Source organism: Lactuca virosa, chromosome 6, assembly GCF_052849685.1.
Source record: "Lactuca virosa cultivar CGN04683 chromosome 6, Lactuca_virosa_CGN04683_v6, whole genome shotgun sequence".
Classification (NCBI taxonomy): Eukaryota; Viridiplantae; Streptophyta; class Magnoliopsida; order Asterales; family Asteraceae; genus Lactuca; species Lactuca virosa.
The window spans coordinates 110,443,302-110,465,751 of record NC_136431.1 but is presented as its reverse complement, the minus strand read 5'-3'; the positions used below and the strand labels follow the sequence as shown (position 1 = coordinate 110,465,751).

General features: G+C 38.1%; 1 protein-coding gene and 1 pseudogene across 1 annotated transcript; one reads left to right on the top strand and one right to left on the bottom strand.

The window, feature by feature from the left end:
* Window positions 1-241: 241 nt before the first annotated feature.
* Window positions 242-1,754, bottom strand: LOC145121854 (protein RDM16 pseudogene; annotated as a pseudogene).
* Window positions 1,755-15,263: 13,509 nt separating this feature from the next.
* On the top strand, window positions 15,264-16,564 carry LOC145121853 (uncharacterized). Its single transcript, XM_079057548.1, has 3 exons — window positions 15,264-15,984; window positions 16,138-16,319; window positions 16,550-16,564. The coding sequence occupies exons 1-3, from the start codon at window positions 15,264-15,266 to the stop codon at window positions 16,562-16,564; spliced, it is 918 nt and encodes a 305-aa protein (XP_078913674.1).
* Window positions 16,565-22,450: the final 5,886 nt, after the last annotated feature.

The window sequence follows — 22,450 nt, the reverse complement described above, 5'->3', positions numbered from 1 at the left end:
TTAGTCAAATTTGAATTGTATAAACTTTAAACTTATGCTAAAATAATGATATTTGTATTTATGTGGTGCTAAATGTGTCTATATATCATGTTGTAGTGTTACTAAAATTAACATATATGTTACGCTCTAACTATATACGGATTAAAATTATGGAATCATGAGACAAAGAATAAGAAATCTTAGTTTCTAGGATATAAGAAATCATGGTCAAGTTCCTATTAGATACTAGTATTTTCCATATTTAAGTATTGGAGAAGGTCAAGGATTCTACTTTATTCACAGAAACAATTGTCTCAAGCGTATTATCGTCATTGAAAAGTTTTTCGTTTTTTCTTGTCGCGTCTTTCCGCCGGAGTCAATTTCCGGGCGTTATTCCGGTCAATATGAGCTTGTTCGCGTTCGGCGGCTGCGCTTCTGATTTCCATTTCGAGACGGGTTGGGTGTTGGGTGGCTTCTGACCCGAGGACTTTCATTAGATTGCTCATTTTAATTTTGGGTTTTGGGGGTTCTAGAAGCCCTTGTCGGATCATTTCTTGCCTGGTTTTTTCATTGGCGAGACGTCTTTGAGTGCGGAGCTTTTTGCGTTCTTTTTTGGTAAGTTTTAGGGGCTGAGGTGGCGGTGGGGCCTGTTTAAATGGCGGCTCGATTGGGCGGGGGTGTTCTATGTATAAAGTAATCTTCTCTTTCTTTAGTATATCAAGAACTGACACGTCCCACCACTCAATATCAGGAATAAGATGTGCCTGTTTTGCTTTGAACTCTCTCGCTTGTGATTCACCAAATTTACTCTTCAACTTGGTGATTTCTGCATCTTTAGTCCATTTGCCTTCCTCCACGAACTGAAAGGTCATCCTTTTAGGCCTTAAAAGCTTGTTTTTATCAATTCCCATTCGCCAATCAAAGTGAGGGTTTTTATCAGGGTCCACTTCTAACTCCCGTCTCAGAATCTGGAATGCATCTTTTTTCTCTTTGTTAATGTTAACCTTAATGGTGCTCAGGTTGTTTACCTTTGGTATATTTACCACATTGCCATTTTCATCTACTTCCCTATTGAATGCATCCAAACGAAGAACAAGAGCCTTTGAAGGCTCAGATTGAACAGTCAACTTTGGCGCCAGCTGTCCTGGAAACATGCTTATAAGCGGGGCAAATTCCGGGTCTTGTCTAAAACAAATCTTGGCAGCAAGTTCTTGTGCCCGTTTTACAGGTTCAAACATTGGGGCAGTAAACTCTGGAAGTTGGGGCAGCCCACCAGCAGTCGCAGATTGTGGCGGGGGAGGTGGTATTCGTGAACTAGATGGAGGTTTCAGGCCATCTCTTGCTGAGTCAGCACCCTTGTTTAACATGGGGATCTTCTTCATCTTCTCTGCAAGCTCCTTTCGCTTCAGTAATGTTGCTTTGGCCTTTGATAAGGCAACGAGAGAGATGCCTCCGCTCTTAACATCATCTGTAGAAGACCCATCTGTTCGTTTATCATCCTCATCACACTCTACACCTCTATCTTTCCTCTTGTGGTTGTGGCGCCATCTGTTATCCACCGATTTCTCTCTCAATTCTCTATTGTATGATGACCTCTCACGCTTCACCCCATCTTCACCACCATCAGATTTCTCAGGTTCTCGTCGATCATCTCCGTAGGTGTCACTGTGTTTATTGTGTTTGGAGATATGGTGGTCATCGGCGTGTTTGCTGCTTCGATGCTTGTAGTCTTTGCTTGAATCCTTATCCCTGTGCTTTGGGCTCGATCTTTCCATCTCCTTCAACTTTTTCTAGGGTTTTGTACACTCTCTCTAATCGTTCACAGGTCACCAAAAAGAAGTCCAGATGATTTTGAATCAGAAGTCTGTTTAGAATATAATTTCCATTGGCAAATATATAGAGTTACAAAGTAGAATCCTTGACCTTCTCGAATGCTTATAAAAATGGAAGCTGTCTATTAAGATAAATAAGGAAACTATCCTGATATTATGAACATACTATCTATTAGTTTCCATTATGGTTCCGTATTTGTCACGCAAGAAAATTCTTAAGCTTCAAGGATTAAGATTTCGAAACTTACCAACTTTAGGACTTAGAAGTAGGGGTGGGAATCGATTCAATTTCCTTTGTTTGATTTTTTTCTTCCAATTCGAAAATCGAACCAAATCGAATTCAAATTTTGTAGACCAAAACGAAAATCGAATTCTAATTCGCTTTAGAAACCGAGGAAACCAAATGTTAACTAAAAAAAAAAACTTAGTTTTGCGATTTTCCAAATATAAGTTATAATGTTTTAACATAAAAATTTAAAGTTGCAAAAATAAATATCTAAAGTTTTATATAAAAAAATCTAAAGTTTCATACATTAAATGATAAAAGGGGAACAAAACAAATACGCCCTATGAACTTTGCCTTTCAGGCACTTAACTTTTTAAGTGACTTTATGAGGGAACGGACATTATTTTATCGGGTCGATTACGTCATTATTTCATTTATGAAGGGGTCAGTTGGTTATATTTATGCCACCTATTTTACTTAACCCAATAGTATGCTAACCAGTGGCGGACCTTAGTGGAGCATTGGGGTCCCGAGCCACTATTACGTCATTATTTCATTTATGAAGGGGTCAGTTGGTTATATTTATGCCACCTATTTTACTTAACCCAATAGCATGCTAACCAGTGGCGGACCTTAGTGGAGCATTGGGGGTCCCGGGCCACTGCTCAATTTCCGGCACGTAGTGTAATTTTTTTTTCTATTATGTGCACCGGCTTGAAGTACGAGGGACACTCCTACTAAAACAGTCTGCGTCCGCTACTGATGCTAACTGTGTATATTGTACATTGTCATGTCATTAAATAATGTCACATAATAATTTGTTCACTCACTGTTCATTACATAGCTTTACCGATTTTAAACGAGACCTTTTCTCGTCAACTGTTCACCACTTCCATCTCTTTCGATAAACTCTTACTTGCTTTCGTCTCCTGAAACCTCAAACACGGATCTCGTATTCATCCAAGTCGATGTGCACTTCCAAGGAATCTTCGCCAAATACCCCATACGCTACACCGGTGGGATTACTCAAAGGTTGTCCTACATCGATTTCGCAGGCATGGACAAGAACGGGTGTTATGAGTTTATCGAAAGGTTCAATGGAGAAAAGTGTGAGAAGCTCTATTACTGCCAACCAAATATTGATTTTCCTAAAGCTTTGACCTTAATTTCCAATGAGATGGATGATGCCGATTTTATAGCAGTTGCTTATGAATGTGGTGTTATACTCCCTATGTATGTAGACCATTTTGGTAATAGTAACATGCATGAATGGTTGGATGAACACAAAGAAGAGATTGTTGATAACATAGGGGAAGAAGTGATGGATGGTGTAGGACTAATTAAGGAATTTGAGATAGGGCATTTGGATGAGGATGAGGATGACCATATGGCTGAGGATGTGGATGTTGATGACGATGAAGATGACCTTAGCAGCCCTCATTTTTTCAAAAAGGATAATGGGTCTGATGTCAACATGGGTGAGAATGCAGGTTTGGGTGAACCTTTAGAAGAAGACATGGATGACAATGAAGATGTTTATCTTGAGTTGCCAAATATTTTCAATGAAAAGCTATAGTGGAAGGAGCAGGAACCTGTGTTAGGTATGAGATTTGAGAGTCCTAAACAATTGAAACGCATGCTCTGTAACCATGTTGTTGCAAATGCTTATCAATTATGTTTTGTGAAAAATAATAGTAGACGGTTGCTCGCTAAATATTGTGATGGAATGTAACGCCCGCAGATTCGGGCTAGTCAATTTAGAGACAATAAGCGTCAAAAATGACTTTTTAATAGAAGATTATTTAGAATAAATAATGTTATCCAAGTTACAGTATATGTCACAAGGGTTCCGTACATATAAAGAACGCTGAAATCTGAGTTATAACGAAGAAGTTATGAGCTGTCCAAGTTTTACGGCAAAACCGGCACGACACCGGGAATCGTAAAAAGTGATTTGTTGATAAACTATTTTTTAGCCTTAGAGATCTAAATGAAAGTTGTAGTATACGTTAAACCGAGAACATACAAAAAAAAAAGAACGCCCAAATCTGACTTCGTATGAGGAAGTTATGATTTTTCTAAGATTTGGCAAAGTAGTGCACAACCTGAAATTCAAATTATAGATCGAGCGATTTGGCCAACGCGACCTAAATGAGAATTGAAGATCTCATTAATAGGAGCTCAACGATAAAAAGACAGACGAAAACGGAGTCCGTATGTAGAAGTTATGAATTTTACGCAGTCATTTAACAGTATAATCTTCTCATACTGTTAAATTTAAGATCGGCCAAGAATTAGCCAACGAAGTCAAAATGAAAGTTGTAGATCTTGTTTTTACCTACGCGTGGATATAAATAACGTCAAAAATGGAGCTCATATGCGAAAGTTACGGGGTTTAGAAGTCGGCAGGGTGCTGCTGCTAAAGGGGTGACGTGGCACAATGTAGGCCACGCACGTTTCGTCACCAGAATGCTGACACCTGGCCATGGACTCGACGAGTTGGAGGTGGACTCGACGAGTCAAGCTGCCAGACAGCCTATAAATAGAGGTGTCGGGTTCCCTTCATTCTCCACACCATCCAACTTCACTTTCTCTCTCTGCTTTCTCTCTCTAGCCTCCCTTAAGCCCCCTAAAGTCTAGGTAAACCCCCTAGCACCCGAAGGAAGCCCCGAGGCTCCCGAAGCCCCAAGAAAAGAGCCTTTCGGCTAAGAAACTCTGCTCCAGCGAAGCCCGATTTTCGAGAAAACCCACTGTAAGTGAGCTATGCCTACCCTATCTTTAGTATAGCTTATGTTTTAATATAGTAATGTTATTAGGACCTTATAATAAGTATTTGGGCTATGATTATGAGTTATATAAGTGTCGTTATAATATCTTTTTAACCACTCGCGGTACGGGGAATCTGGTTTGGAGGGCCACTTGGGTTGCTGGATTTTAGAAGTGCTATATGTCAAAATGATCATGCCCTCCGGTGTTCCATGTCTGGCCCCTGTCTGTACATAGTGGGTGAAGAGTATTGTTTAACGCTTATATAATAGTAATAATAGCTAGACTATTAATTAATCGCAGTTAACGTTAGACTAAACCCTAGTGGTATTGATACTAGGTTTTGTAAAGGGAAAAATGTTTTAAGAGTAACGAAGTGCTGTCCGAGTGCCGAGTCACCACCTTTTCAGGTGAGTGCATAGTTACTTTCATCTTACACATAGATATGAAGTATTTTATATAAATTACGTGCTATGTGTGCATATTATCTGTATACTTGTTATCTATGTTGGATGAACGATTTTATACATGTTTTAAATGATTTAAACTGTATATGTATTTTATATCTACAAAATATGTTGGGTAAAACATGGGTAGATGAATGATGAGGGATGAAAGCTGATATAGAGGAACATTGGCAGTATGGACATAGTGCCCTATAGGTGAACATTGGCAACAATGGACCTAGTACCCTATAGATGAGCATTGGCAGCTGCGCCACAACCTGTAGATGTTTTTGATCTACTCTAAACATCCTAGCAGCTGCGCTCTAAGGATAGTATCGGTAGCTGCGCCTAATAGAGAACATTATAACCCTAGCAGCTGCGCCCAAAGGACAATTTCGGCAGCTGCGCCTAATAGAGAATGTCATAATTCTGGCAGCTGTGCCTAAATGATAGTATTGGCAGCTGTGCTTAATAGATAATATTGACAGTTGTGTCATTGGCAACGATGGACTTCGTGCCTACTCCTTAGGACTGAATGAGTGAACGATAAATGATTTTAAGGGGAGATCCTTAAGAAATAAAGAAGATAATGGGGATGGGTAATTGGGTTGATTGTTTAATGATTAAACATAATTATATTATTTTGGGTTGAAAACCCTATGTACTCACCAGGTTTCCTAACCTGACCCACTCAAGCTTATTTGTATCACAGGTGTCGATATGAAGCTACTTTACACTGAGAGATTTAAAAGAGATGTAGATCACTAGTTTAAATGAATGTAAGTTCTGTTTATGCTTATGTTTCTGTATTGAAGACGACATCCCAAATGTTTTAAATGAATAAAATACATTTCTTCGGAAATGCTTTGATAAAGTATTTATCATGTATTTTCTGGGAACAAATTCCGCAACATTTTTATTAAAAGGGTACTCTGATTTTTATAAAGCATAAACAAAATCGGTCTTTTCTGGCCGTGAAAATGGGGATGTCACATGGAAAATGTACATTTAGGGTTTGGGGTTCATTGATGAGTGATGATCAGTCTTTCCAAATCAAGTCTCTTATTAGTGACCTTAATTGTGCACATAATTTCAAATTCGGATCAATTGTCACTTATAAATGGATAGGTACCCACTTTACCCAACAACTTTTTAACAATCAAAAGATGAGTGTCAGATTACTTAGAGAGGAGGTGAAAACCACTTTTGGCATTGTTGTGAGTAGAGTCAGTGTAGGAGAGCCAAGAAGTATGCATTGAGTCTAGATGAAGGCACGGTTAAAGAAAATTATGCTAGAATACGGTCATATGGTAAGGAGATTAAAAGATCAAATCCTGGAACCACTGTTAAAAATTTTGTGGATGCAATGCCCGATGGTAAGAATTACTTCAACAAGATTTACAAATGCTTTGCTGCAGTCAAAGAGGAGGAGGAGGGGGGAGAGAGGATGTAGAAGGATCATTAACTTGGACGGTTGTTTCCAAAAAGGTTTTTGCCAAGGTGAGTTGCTTTGTGTTGTTGGTAGGGATTGTAACAATGGAATATTCACAATTGCTTGGGCAGTTGTATGTCTAGAAAACAAGGAGAATTGGAAATGGTTCATTGAAAATCTTTTAGAAGATTTGCAATGTTGGAATGAAGGAAGTGGTTTGGTTTTAATTCCTGGTCAACAAAAGGTATGTTTCTAAAATATTAAACATAATATAATAAATATTTACATTTCTAACTTCATTCATTCCTGTTACATATGAAGGGTTTGGTTGAGGCAGTCAAAGAAGTATTCCCAGTAGCAGAACATTGGCAGTATGCTAGGCATATATATATGCCAATTTTAGAAAGAAGTTTAGTGGAGCCAAGTTTGAAAATTTGTTTTGGAGAGCAAGCAAGGCAACAATTGAAGCATATTTTAACATAGTCATGAAAGAGATTGAAAAGTTGAATCCTGAAGTCATTATGCATCTTATGGATAGAGATCCAAAGACTTGGTCTCTAGCTTTTTTCAGAGTTCACAATTCATCTTGTGAGTCTGTGGAGAATGGCTTTTCAGAGAGCTTTAATAGTTGCATTTTGGATGCTATGAAGAAACATATTATCAGCATGTTAGAGGACATCCGTATATATGTGATGAAAAGGATGGTGACTATGAAACTAACAGGTCAAGGATGGAATTATTACTCTGTTTGTCTAAATAACAGAACAAGATTGAATATTCTCCAAACTGACCAAAGGTTTGCACACTTATTTATTCATACATACCTTACCTCTCTTAACTCTAAATATTTGCATTACATTATGTAGGCATTGGCAGGTTGTGTCTTGTGGGAGTATGAAGTTTGAAACAAAGAAAATCGATGATTCGTACATTATTGATGTCACAAAAAAGGAATGTAGTTACAGTTTATGGCAACTAAATGGCTATGGTTGCGTTCATTTAGTAGCTACATTAGTGTATTTAAACGTCACACCTAACGGACCATTTGTAGATCCATTATACCTGGAAACGACGTTCCAACCTTGCAGGAGGTTAAGTCCTGGCTTGGGAAGTGTTTCGCTATGAAGGATCTAGGAGAGGCTGCTTATATTACGGGGATAAGGATATTAAGAAATAGGAGTAGAAGACTAATTGGACTTAGTCAAAGTACTTACTTGGATAAAGTGTTAAAACGTTTTAACATGGAGAATTCCAAGAAAGGGGAGTTACCTATCTAGAGTAATACCAAACTGAGTAAGACTCAGAGTCCGAGTACCGATGCAGAGATAGCGGAAATGAGTCGAGTACCATATGCTTCCGCCGTTGGCTCGATCATGTACGTTATGACATGTACTCGCCCTGATGTGGCTTTTGCTTTGAGCATGGTCATTCGATATCAAGGGAACCCGGGTAAAGCTCACTGGATAGCAGTTAAGAACATTCTTAAGTATCTGCGAAGGACTAAGGACCGGGTCCTTATACTTGTGTATGATTTGATATGTGATAACGTCTAGTTGTTCTGAAAACTAGACACAATTTTGGATGACTTTCGTGTTTTGCGAAAAGGTAATTCTCAAAGAACTCGTCGAGTTAATCACAAACTTGACGAGTTGATCATAATCTTCGCGATTCTTGACGCTGACTTGGGGAATACGGGATTTCAATGAAGAACTCGCCAATTTGGTGTCCAAACTCGTCGAGTTGACGCTGAAAACTATAAATAGAGTAAAAAATTAGCCCTAATGAGAGATCTTACACCCTAGATTGATTTCTGCGATTATAAACCCCCAAGAAGCCGTTTTGAGGATCTAGGAGGCGGCCGGAAGGCCGTTAAGCTGATATGGAGCAAAGCTCTGAAGGATTGGAGAGTAGATTCATGTTGGTAATCATGTAGTTTGTTAACGTGAACATGTTTTGCATTCAATTATGATTCTATATGCAATTACTTTCTGATTTGGGTCTTAAAACTCTTTGCTTTGTGTTTATGATTAGATGAAACCTTGATTTATGGATTAACTGTTATGTGGATCGTTTTATTCGTGTTTAATTTATCTTGTTGAGCTTGTTAAAAGATCCTTATGTGTTAATGATAATTATTTTCTGTTAATAATCAAGTTTATTGAGTTGTATGAACATCTTCTTAATTGCTTGAATCATATAGTTTTGTGAAAACAAGATTGCATGCCTAGTATTAGTTAACATGAACCTAGGGTTAAGTAGAAAATAAGTAAGTTAATGTGTGATGAACAACCACATATAAGTTGATTGAGTTGACAAACTAAAATAACCAATATTACAAGTCTTGCTTGATACGAACTGGACACTAGGAAACCTGTTAATTTAATCAACTGATCACTGCTTGAATTGACTTGTTTGCTAAAGGATTAGTAATAGTGAACATGAACTTAATCATTTTAGAAATCGGAGAATATGAATAAATAAATATGTGTGTGCAATTATCTATGATCTTAAGATGTAATTTGTCTAAATCAAAGTACCTAAAGAGATTTGTCTTAAGTCAGTTTATCGAGATTTGCTATTTAGTTGTTTGTTTGAGATTTAATTTAATAAAACCTTTCTTTACTGCTTTCATGTGTTTTGTGTAACCTATAATCAAACATTTTAAATTAATTCACTATCGTTCTCATTGGGTTCGACACTCTTGCTTATCAAAGCTATACTATACTCGATCGGGTTCACTGCCTGTAAGGTGTGGTTTAGATGTGATAAACTAAGAATTATAAATAAAAAACTAGTGCATTAAAAATACATATCAAGTTTTTGGCGTCGTTGCCGGGGAATGGTTTTCAATTAATTTGGTTTATTTGATTATTCGTTATTTTTTTTTCATTTTTAGTTTTATTTTTATTTTATTTTCATTGATATCATGTCACTTGTCGGGAATGTTTTTGTTGTTATGTGCAACAATTCGTGATCAGACGCATTGCTTGGTTTTACTTTTTGCATGGGTTTCGAGATTGCAAGCGATTAGGGAATTCGTGACTTGTTTAGTCTACTACTTTGGTGATTTGTCCAACTCAATCCACAAGGCGTAGTATAGCGAGGCATATCGTGGTGGTTAAGTGGAAGACCGAACTTTTGCTACTATTGACTAGTTGGGTCAACTCTTGTTCTACTTATTAGTTAATGGTGCAAAGAAAACAGACGAATTACTCTGACAGGTCCCGGAAGTTTATGTTTTCACAAACCACCTCTTGCATGCAAGGGATTTAATCAACAGTTGTAGTTTGATTTCGACGAAGATGAGTGATTGTGATATCCTTTTTAGTTATTTTGGTTTGCTATTTTTTTTTATTTTAGTGAGTTTTTATTTTATTTTTAGTTTGTTTAAATTATGTTTTCCATGTTGATGCTATTGATGTTTCAGATCTCTGCAAAATTTTTACCATTCGGATGCTTTCAGAAATTTCAACAATTGGGGAAAAATGTTGATTTGTCACGCGAAAAAAGCCGTGAGAGAGTTTGAAGTTGACAATTGAGAGCCATGACTTTTAATAAGTGTGGGGTGCGTGTCGATTTCGGTAGAGCGTTTCTAACTATACAGTGATTCCTATGACATGGATGAGTTGTTCCCATGCCATGGAGTTTTATTTCGACGCGAAGCAGAATTATTGTCCTGGCTGCCACGACATGGTTGACACTTTCCTATTTCGTGCGGGAGTTTTTCATCGCAAGAAGGAAGCTACCATTCTAGATACCACGACGTGGTCGACACTTCCCACGTTGTGGCCACGCTATTATTTGCGATACAGATTTTTCCTCACTCGACGATACGATGTGGTCGACACTTCCCACGTCGTAGTCATCATACATTGCATTAGTTTGCAATCTTTTGCACCACATTTTAGAGGTCGACGTTCTTGATTTTATTTTCCGGCACATTCGGAAGCAGCAGTTCCAGTTTTTAGTCTTCCAGCAATTTATGGAGCAACTTTTAGCAGCCCCATTGGATCTCGCCATTACTACCCCAGGGGAGTATGTTCCAATTCTCTCTCTTTAATTTATGTTCTTTAATTGTTTTAGCATGCAATGGGGACATTGCATCAAATAAGTATGGGGTAGGGGGTCGAATATAGGACTACAAGCTTACTGATAAATTAAAATTTGAAAAATGACTAGGATTTAAAAATTATTAGAAATATTTGAAACAATGATCTAAAATTGAATCTAGTGAAAAAAAATTGTTGTGTTGAGATCTAGGTTGCTAGCGTTGTGTGGGACGATCCGATGCGAGTTTCAATGTTTATTTGAGCCTCCCTATCCTAGTGAAATCATGGAACAAAAACACGACCTTGCTTAGTTTGAGGGCCGCAATATGTTTAGCATTGTGTAGCAGAAATGTATCTAAGAGAGCTTATGCAGTCATTGCACATTAGACTAATATCTCTAACCAATAAGGGTTAAAGATTAAGTTCTTTTGCTTAAGCATATATTTTTCTTAGGTTTTTAGTTTTGAGTGAAAAAAGTGAGTTATGGAAAAAAAAAAGTAAAAAAAGTTGTGAAAAAAAAGTGAAAAAAAAGTTGTGAAAAAAAAAAGTTGAAAAAAAAAGTTGTTGAGTGAATATGAGCTATCAAAGGATGAAGATCTTGAAAAAAGTGAAGAAATAAGACAATTTTCCAAGTAATTATTTATTGTAATTTTTTTCTAGGTTATTTTTCTATATGTATGCTTGGGAGCTTAATCAAAAAATTACCTTGAGGTTAATAAAGATTTTTGGGGATGGATTTGGAGGGATGCATAAAAATAAGCGTTGTTCAAAAGAAGTGGACAAGTGTTTATGAAGATTGTGAGTATTTAGGATTGGGGAGGTTCATAGGAAAAATTTAGACACAAATACATGCATTGCGGTCTTGGAGTAATGGAGAGACTCAAAATAGATTTTCTTGCGCGATGTTGGTAGCTAAAGTCTTGTTATGGTAATAATAAAATCAGTTTTGCTTGAGGGCAAGCAAAAGGCTAGTGTGGGGTAGTTTGATAATGTCTATTTTACGCATAAATTTATGATGTTTTTTTATTATTTTATACTATTTGTTTATGTTATTTATAACTAAAAGATACTTAATACGCTTTGAAATGTTAAATTACAGTTAAAATGGGAGCTGGAATGCAAAAGGAGGAGAAAGGAGCTAAAAAGATGCAAAAATGATGTTGCTGGACAGCTTGAACCCTCGTCAGTGTTTTGACCATATCTCATGACTCGTAACTTCGTTTGACGAGATTCAAAATGTTCTGAAAACTAGACACAATTTCGGACAAGTTTCTTGTTTTGAGAAAAAGGTGATTCGCAACGAACTCGTCGAGTTAATCACAAACTCGACGAGTTGATCAGAATCTTCGCGATTCTTGACGCTGACTTGGGGAATACGGGATTTCAATGAAGAACTCGCCAATTTGGTGTCCAAACTCGTCGAGTTGACGTTGAAAACTATAAACAGAGTCGAAAATTAGCCCTAATGAGAGATCTTACACCCTAGATTGATTCTTGCGATTATAAACCCCCAAGAAGCCGTTTTGAGGATATAGGGAGCGGCCGGAAGGCCGTTAAGCTGCTATGAAGCGAAGATCTGAAGGATTGGAGAGTAGATTCGTGTTGGTAATCATGTAGTTTGTTAACGTGAACATGTTTTTCATTTAATTATGATTCTATATTAAATTACTTTCTGATTTGGGTGTTAAAACCCTTTGCTTTGTGTTTATGATTAGATGAAACCTTGATTTATGGATTAACTGTTATGTGGATCGTTTTATTCGTGTTTAATTTATCTTGTTGAGCTTGTTAAAAGATCCTTATGTGTTAATGATAATTATTTTCTGTTAATAATCAAGTTTATTGAGTTATATGAACATCTTCTTAATTGCTTGAATCATATAGTTTTGTGAAAACAAGATTGTATGTCTAGTATTAGTGAACATGAACCTAGGGTTAAGTAGAAAATAAGTAACTTAATGTGTGAGCATGTGTGATGAACAACCACATATAAGTTGATTGAGTTGACAAATGTAATTAACCAATATTACAAGTCTTGCTTGATACGAACTGGACACTAGGAAACCTGTTAATTTAATCAACTGATCACTGCTTGAATTGACTTGTTTGCTAAAGGATTAGAAATAGTGAACATGAACCTAATCATTTTAGAAATCGGTGAATATGAATAAATAAATCTGTGTGTGCAATTATCTATGATCTTAAGATGTAATTTGTCTAAATCAAAGTACCTAAAGAGATTTGTCTTCAGTCAGTTTATCGAGATTTGCTATTTAGTTGTTTGTTTGAGATTTAATTTAATAAAACCTTTCTTTACTGCTTTCGTGTGTTTTGTGTAACCTATAATCAAACATTTTAAATTAATTCACTACTGTTCCCCTTGTGTTCGGCACCCTTGTTTATCAACGCTATATTATACTCGATCGGGTTCACTGCTTGTAAGGTGTGGTTTAGATGTGATAAACTAGGAATTATAAATAAAAAACTAGTGCATTAAAATACACATCAATAAGTAAATAGTACAAGCATATAAGTCAAATTTTATCTGTTCCTTTTATCTCAAGGGGTAAAAGCAATATCTTCGACCCCTCGATGATTTTGTGTTGACTTATGTGTCGGGCCCGGTCAAGACTAAATTAATGTGTTCAGTTAAGTTCGTTGTCAAGCAAATCAGAAATCGGGAAACAATCTGTTGGACATTAAGAATAATTATGTTCCATGTCTTTGTCCACTTGATATCTTGCAGAATGGAGGATTATATTATCCATTATCTAAAGGACGCGTCATTGACTAGGTCAAAGTTCGACATCGGCTTTTGAGAGCTACGATTGCTAATCAGATTCTGAAGTCATACTTGCAATTATAGTTATTAGACTTATCCAAGTGGGAGACTATTGGATTAGGTGTCTAACCCCATAACGTTAATTGGTATGTACTTGATTTGATGGTAGCATGGTCCTTTTGGGTTGCCTTCACCATAGCAACTTGATAGGATGACTTTTGGAGAAAGAGTTTAATAAATGATTTATTAATATATTATAAGAATAATATATTAATTAGAAATCATATTATTTAATTAGTATTTAATCAGAAATTAATTTGGAATTAATTTTTGGATTAAAGGAACTGATTAAAAGAACGGGGACTGGTTTTGCAAATCATTGATAGTTGCAAAATTGGGTTGATGGACTCCTTATGGATGGTGTGGACGAAATCTATAGGAGGCCCTATAGAATTTCGTCCAAGGCTTCTAGAGTAGGAGGTCTATGGACTGCATAAGGCCTAAGCAAGGAAATTAGGGTTTCCACCTGAAAAACCTAGCAGCCTCAGCTATATAAGGAACCCCTAGCATATGATTTTCCGCCCTATTCTTTCTTGGAGAACCCTAGCCGATTTTGATAATGCTTTACTTCCTCTATCTCCTCTCATCCTTTGCTAGTGGTGTTTGTGACTACATTAGAGGCGAAACACTTGAGGTACTAAGCTTTCAAGAGTCAAGATAAACCAAAGGAAATCTTGTTATTACTATATAGCAAGCAAGGTAATCTTCTAACCCTATTTTTCATATAGATTTCGAAATTGTATGCTAGTATTAGGGTTATTGCTTTGGAATTTCTATTTGCATGTATAACTAATGAAAAACTTAGATCCAAAGCAATTAGGGTTGCATTATCATATAGGAATGTAGATATGCTCAAAACCCATTAGGGTCACCATTCCCAGGCAAAGGTTTGCAAGGTCATTGAATCGAGAGGTGTAGGCAGCTACTTTTCATCCTTTCATGACAAAGTTCCAAAGCTCCTGCTTTAGAGCCTGTATCTCATGAGGAGGACAATTCTCGTTGGTCATTATCTGCTTCATGCATTCCCAACCCATGATATAAGCTTCAACAATTCCCATGGACTTCGCATGGTTATTCCACCAAGTTAAGGCAGAGTCCATGAACATGCAGGTGGCGTACTTAACCCGACAGTCATCGGGGAAAGCACTGATGTGAAAAACTACCTTAGTCTTTTCTATCCAATGGGATAGACCAACAACTCCTTCAGTTTTGTAAAAGGATCGAGGCTTGCAGCCCATGAAATCCTTATAGGAGCAGTGTCTGGGGTTGTTTTGGTGAGTTGTGGGAGTGCCACTTCCAATATTCCCAGTGTTTCCGTTTCGGACTGCTTCGTATGCTGCCAAGGTTGTAGCAATTCCTTGTGCGAGCATGTTCTGTGGGAATAGTAATTATGACTTGGTCTTAGTGTTGACCTAGTTTGAAGGAATAAGTGGCTTAGTTGCCACCTAGTTAGGAACCCACGTGTTGCATATTTTTAGCTTTTTTAGTTTTTCTTTTTATGTTATTTAAGCATTGTAATTTCCTTCAGTCATAAAAGTATTCAGAAATAAAGTAACATGAAGCTTTTCCTGCACCATTATATTCTTTTTTACGTTTTGGGTATGAACACTCTGTGATCCTAGAAGGGGTCCTCCAACACTTGGTATCAAAGTGCTTCAAAGTTTATGCCCAAATATATCAGATACGATAACATGACAGGTCCCATCCATCAAGTCACAAAAGATAACGGTGGTGTGTCCTTCCAATGTACTATGTTGACTTTAACAAATTATACCACATGGGCGATTAAGATGGACGCCATCATGGATGCTCAAGGTGTTTGGGAATCCATAGAAACAACAGTCGCAGTGGTTGTGGATGAAAAGAAGAACAACATGGCACGTGCCTACATCTTTCAAGCAATACCAGAAGATATTCTCATGCAGGTAGCAAAGAAGAAAACTGCAAAAGAGGTGTGGGATTCGTTGAAGATCAGGTACCTAGGTGCAGATCGAGTGCAAAAGGCGAGATTGCACACACTTAAAAGTGAGTTTGTTACACTTAGAATGAAGGTGGGGGAGACCATAGATGAGTTCGCAGGAAAGTTGAGTGGGATAAACTCAAAGTACATTAGTCTCGGGGCAACAATAGAAGATGACATGCTGGTAAGGAAATTGCTAGATTTTGTCCCAGAAAAATTTCTACAACTTGTGGCCTCGATAGAACAGTATTCAGACTTGGATACAATGCCATTTGAAGAAGCTATTAGAAGAATCAAAGCCTATAAAGATCGACTACGAGTTCCTGGTGAAAACTTGAATGTTGAGGCGGGTTTGTTGCTGACTAGATCTGAAGGGAAAATGGGTCAAAAATCACAAAAGGGCTCTCCTAGTACAACAAGAAGAGGTCGTGGATCTTTTAATGAAAGGGGAGGTTGAGGAGGTTATCGAGGAAGAGGTTCAAGGGGTAGAGGAGGTCGAGGCAATCATCAATCATCCCGGGATACAGGCAATAGTCGAGGAAAGGGAAGAGACAAAAGTCACATAAAGTGCTTCAATTGTGACTTGTTTGGACACTTTGCATCAGAGTGCCCAAATCCCAAGAGGAAGGAAGCTGATGTCAATCTAACACAGGTGCAAGAAGAAGAACATGCTCTTCTGTTAAATGTATGGGGTGAGGATATGGATAACTGGGTATTGCTGAATGAAGATAAAGTCTTTCCAGCGACAAACGAGAATGAGAAGGACACATGGTATTTGGACAACGGCGTAAGTAATTGGTGGGTTTTGAGTACTACAACACTCCTATGGTGTACATATAACCCTAATAGCTTTGGATCTAAGTTTTCTCTAGTTATGCATGTAACATCCCGTTATTTTCTATTTGTAAAGTCAACCCTAGTCAACTAAAGTGTTCCTTATTGTTTTGGGTTTTTATTAAGGTTAAAATAATAACCTTTGTTTATTAAAATTCCTTAAAATAATTGTGGTTGAAATAGGAAGGAAATGCTTAGAAACCGAGAAATTTCGCATCTTATTCCTTCGCTTCGGACAAAAAACACTTCGGGCTGCAAAAGGTTCACGGCCGTAAACTCCTCGGACCGTGAACCCTCACAGCCGCAAACTCATCGGATCTTATCGCCTCGGAAACCAAACCTTATCGCATTGGGGCTCGTTATCGGTCGTAAACGTCAGCCGACCTCAGACCGTAAACGAGGTTCACGGTCGTGAACCCCTCAGACCGTGAACCCTCGTATATATATGTGACAACCGTCAAATTTCGGTCAATTCAAAGTCAACAAGTCAAACCGGTCAACTCCAATAACCCTTGTATGCTAGGGTTTACGTTATGTAATCACTATACAATTCGCTATTTTAATGAGAAATCATCATTTGGAAAGTTCATGTGTTTGATTTTCCTTAGCCTTAACAGTGCTAAACAACGAACCAAAGCGATAAAACACTATTGCACAATCATCAGGATTGTGTACGACACTAAAACACGGTTTAATGGGGTTTACGAACCTTGCGTTGTGAAGCCGGACACTCAAATTAATCACAAACGAAACCTCTCTAAATCGTTTTCACTCTATCTCTTTCTAATTGAAATCTCTCCCAAATCTCTCCCAAATCTCTCTCGAAAGTTACTTTAACTTTTTGTAATCATTTGGGTCATCTCGACCCTTAACCGGGTCAAAAATCGCTTGAAACGGGGTAAAAACGAGTAAAATAGCTTTAAGGATCCGAAACCAAAGCTTCTGGACCGAAGCCTCGCATCCGAGGCCTCTGATCCGAAGCCGAGGCTTCGCACGAGACGCAGACCGAAGCCAGGGTCCGAAGCCAGGGTCCGAAGCCCGGGTCCGAAGCCTCGCATGCGAGGGTCTCGCAGACAACCCCTTTTTACCGGTTTTTCGACTACGACTTCGTTTTAACTCCGTTTTTCATTATTTTAACGTGGGATTTTCACCCAAAACTTTATTTTATAAACTAAGGCCCCAAAATACATAAATCTCCAGGGTTTTTATAAAATATATTGAAAGAATTGGTGATTGAACTAATTATTGAGGGAATATTTGCTTTTCCTTAATTTATGGCAAAAGCAAACCACCACCACCTCACTCTATGATTAGCCACTCTTTCCCACTACCCCTTGTCTCCTTAGTGGACCTTTACAGCCAATCTCCAGCTCTTCCCACGTTCTAAGAGCTGGAGGATTGATCCTCTCTCCTCATTCTCCATAAAACTCTTTCATTCTACACTTAGCAACCAAGAACACTCTCCAAAATTCTCTCATCTTTTCTCTCAACTTCAAGAACTTCAAGGCTTTCTCCAGGGATTTCTTTCTTCAATAAGTAAGTATCTTCATCATTCACATAATTATTAAACTCCATTCTACTCAAATCATTGATATCTTACACAAGTTCCATCTTATTCGGTGTTAGATTCTCGAATCATCAAGACATCTTCTTAGTGTTCTTGAGTTGAACACTTCCTCTCTCTCACTTTCATCTACTGAAACCACATAAGGTGAGTTCATACCCATACATTTACATGTTTTTCTTAAGTTTTAAGGGGGGAATACAAGTAAAATCATCAAGAACACAATTAAACTTTTTCTAACAGATTACATCAGAAAAGATGGACGTTAATCACGGACTGTTTTGGTCAACTTAAATATTTTAGTTTTCAAAACTGTTTCAGGTGCAAGTAGTTCAAACTCTTAGCTTTAAAATGGCTACTTGCACATCTCCATATGATTTTTCTACAATTTATGGTGAGTTTTACAAAACTGCCTGTCATTTCAGAGGCAAACCCGGACCAGTCTGTGATTATGAACATTTTCACCTCTGTTAGAGATCACTAAAAATCATGATAAAATTTACGAACAAACTAGACTCATATTCCAAACTCTCAAAATTTGCGGATTTGGATTTAGAGCTTTGATGATTTTTCTATAAATTTTCTAAGAACGGTAACAGAAACTGTTTTTAACGAAAAGTTGCTGTTAATTTCATTTCACCTTGTAACATGTTGGGCAAGGTGTATATCTTTATGTGACTATATGTTACTGCAATATATGACATTTTATCTTAATATTTAGACACACATCAGTTTACAAATGGATTTGGTCATATAAAATATAAAGAATAACAAGTGATTATAATCAAAGTACAATCGATACATTCAAACATTAAATAAACTATTTTGAATATAGTTTGCATACATTACCACGTACTACCCTTGGTTGATAAACTATAATAGGTATAGTTTATGATACATTACATAACACATACATTTAAAAAGGGTACATTTATACAAAGGATATTTTCATTAAGCAAGGTACGGCCATACGGTACCAAGTTTTCATAACACGTAATTCCGTTAATGACTTTGTGAGACATTTACTTCAAATTACCATTAAGTCCTGTATTGTAACCAGAGTCTCCTTGAGGGAGAGCGTGATACTTGTGTATAGATCTATATTGGGTTTGACAAACCCACACCTAAACTGCATGCAACAGTTAGACCGATAGGTCTGGGGTGACAAATGTCATAACATTTCTGACGCCTGAAGAACGTCGTTTTAGGCAACCTTGGTCATAGTATGGTTATAATAAACTCACATAAAGTATTAACAAACATTGGAATTTACGGGAACTTCATTAAAATTTAACGAGTTTATGTCGATTTAAACTTGCATTGTTTTACTATAAATATGACAAATTACTTGTACATTTCGGTCTTTGGGTTTTAAGACTACATTTACACATTAAGGAAAATATTGGATTTTTCTAACACAAATACTACTTTTACAAACGAAAGGCTTTTAATAATACCAAACAAAAGCTTATGAACTCACCAACCTTTGTGTTGACACTTTTTCAAACAACTTGTATTCTCAGGAAATCATTAAACAGGTAATCAAGTGCTTTTGAGGATGGGACGCTAAGGCGTCTACTATTTCATATTTTATCAACATATTGTAATTGATTCGTAAACATGTAATTCATACAATGATGTAATTTTTTTCAATTATATATATGTTGGTTGTGTTTGCTTGAATTACTATTACAATAGCTGTTATGATACTATACATGAAGTCCTCCACCCCCGGACGTTTCCGCCATCCTTGGTTTGGGGGTGTGACAGATTGGTATCAGAGCGCAGTTTATAGTGAATTAAGTATATCAAACCACATAAGATATACAAACTATAAACACAATTGGGACTAATAGTCTCTGATTTGTGCATTTTTCAAATAAATATACTTTTAGAAAATAAATGATTTTTTTAAGTATAAATACATGCATACATGCTCATATAGTGTCATAACTAGAAGAACATAAAATAAAAGAAGAGGAGTTGTACATTATGGGTATGCCTTGGTATATGTAAATCAAGTCTGGGAAGGATATAGCCTGATCAACTATATCTGTCCGGGAATTGACTTGCATATACCGGGGGATGGTCAGGATGGACAACAAATCTAACAAACCTAATAACAGACTACAAAGGATACTTTAAGAACTCAAAACTAAACATTTACAAATACTATAGGAGTATTTTGTGTTACTATAATAAAAATATTTTATACTTTCATTTTACCTCATAACCCAATGTATTGGGTCAATAAAAAGTATAAAATCGTATGTATCGTAAACATACCGGAAAACAACGTAATAATATACTTTATGTATAAAAGATTTGTCTTCCTATAAATACACTTTTACTAAAAGTACATTGGTTTACGACTTATGACAGAACCATGCCGCCAAGGAGAAGACCAAGACCTTCCAACAACACAGCAACACCTCCTCCACCGCCGCCTCCACAGTTTGATCCCGCGATGTTCCAGGCTGCAGTAACAGCAGCCGTAGCGGCTGCAATGTCGCAGATAGGGACCAATGGAGCTGGTGGTTCGGGATCGGGAGCTACACACTCTAACCACGGAGACAGTACGTGGCGTGCAAAAGAGTGTTCATACAAAGACTTCACAAATGGCAAACCCGACAACTTCAATGGAAGCGGGGGAGTCATCACTTTGATGCAATGGTTTGAAAAGACCGAAGTTGTCTTTCAGGTGTGCTCTTGCCCCGAAGCGAGCAAAGTTAAGTTCGCAGCCTTCACCTTCACCGGCCGGGCCCTTACTTGGTGGAATTGCCGGATTAAGTCACTTACTCTCGAAGTGGCTAGCTCCATAACCTGGGCAGAACTAAAAACGTTGATGATGAAGGAGTACTGCCCGAGAGGTGAAATTCAAAAGCTGGAACAAGAACTTTGGAACCTCAGGATGACGGGCTCTGACCTTGAAACCTACACCACCCGATTCAATGAATTGGCTCTCCTCTGCCCAACAATGGTTACTCCGGAGGAGAAAAAGGTGGAGCGATACCTTTGGGGACTGTCTCTCCACGTGCAAAGTAGTGTCCTGGCTTCAAGGCCAACTACTTTTGACAGTGCCAGGGAGCTGGCACAACAACTTGTTGACCACCGAGCCGGTCATAATACTACAACCACCACCACTGATAAATCAAAAGGAGGAAACAACAAAAGGAAGTTCTGGAACGAAAAGAAGAGCCAACCAGCACAGGACCCCGCTAAGAAGCAACAAATTGTTGCTGTCCATGCTGCCACTAATGCTGCCACTACTGCTACCACTCCAGCACCACCGAAGCCATATGCGGGAACCCTACCTAAGTGCAACAAGTGCAACTTTCACCACAATGGTGCTTGTAGGGAGATGCACTGTAACAACTGCGACAGGAAGGGGCACACTGCTCGTTTCTGTAAAGCGCCGGCTCGACCAGTCAACCAAGTCGCCAGTACGGGGGCAACCCGAACCTGCTACAACTGTGGAGACGCAGGTCACTTCAAAAGAGACTGCCCCAAAGCACAAGCCCCTAATGCTGGTGGAGTAGGAAGAGTCCTGGCAATAGGACATGGGGAAGCAGTCGAGGATCCCACGGTGGTTACCGGTACGTTTCTCCTCAATAACTCTTATGCATGCGTACTATTCGATAGTGGAGCGGAGAGGAGTTTCGTGAGCCACCAATATAAACATTTACTTGAACAAAATCCCCAATCACTAAAGGATACTTATGTAGTAGAAATGGCAAATGGGAAAGTAGAACGCACTAGCGATATATACTCAGAATGTACTCTCACTCTAGACAACCATACATTTAAAATTGACCTGATGCCAGTCACCATAAAAAGCTTCGACGTAATCATCGGGATGGATTGGTTAGTTCCTCACCGTGCCGATATTCTATGTTACGAAAGGGCCGTTCGCCTCAATCTACCAAATGACGAAACCCTTCTCATCTATGGTGACAAACCTAGTGCGAATTTACAAATCATCTCATGCATCAAAGCCCAAAAGTATCTCCGGAAGGAGTACCACGCCTTCTTAGCCCATGTAGTAGACAAGAAACAAGACGTGAAAGACATCAAAGACATCCCCGAAGTGTGTAACTTCCCGGATGTGTTCCCAGAGGATCTTCCTGGTGTACCACTCGCACGACAAGTCGATTTCAGAATTGACTTAATACCCGGAGCTACCCCCGTAGCCAGAGCTCCATACCGCCTCGCACCATCAGAAATGCAAGAGTTGTCCAGTCAGTTGAACGAGCTTTTGAGCAAAGGGTTCATCAGACCAAGCTTCTCACCTTGGGGAGCACCAGTCCTTTTTGTAAAGAAGAAGGACGGATCCTTTCGCATGTGCATCGACTATCGGGAACTAAACAAACTCACCATCAAAAACCGATATCCTCTACCCCGAATCGACGACCTTTTCGACCAACTCCAAGGAGCAAATTTCTTCTCAAAGATCGACCTAAGGTCAGGTTACCATCAGCTACGAGTTCAAGAAGAAGATATTCCCAAAACTGCATTCAGAA

Excerpts from the sequence above, each read along its gene's own strand:
- LOC145121853 (XM_079057548.1), top strand. The coding sequence starts at position 15,264 with ATGACAGGTCCCATCCATCAAGTCACAAAAGATAACGGTGGTGTGTCC. Across the intron at positions 15,985-16,137 it reads ATCTTTTAATGAAAGGGGAG|AGTGCCCAAATCCCAAGAGG; the intron begins GTTGAGGAGGTT and ends ACTTTGCATCAG.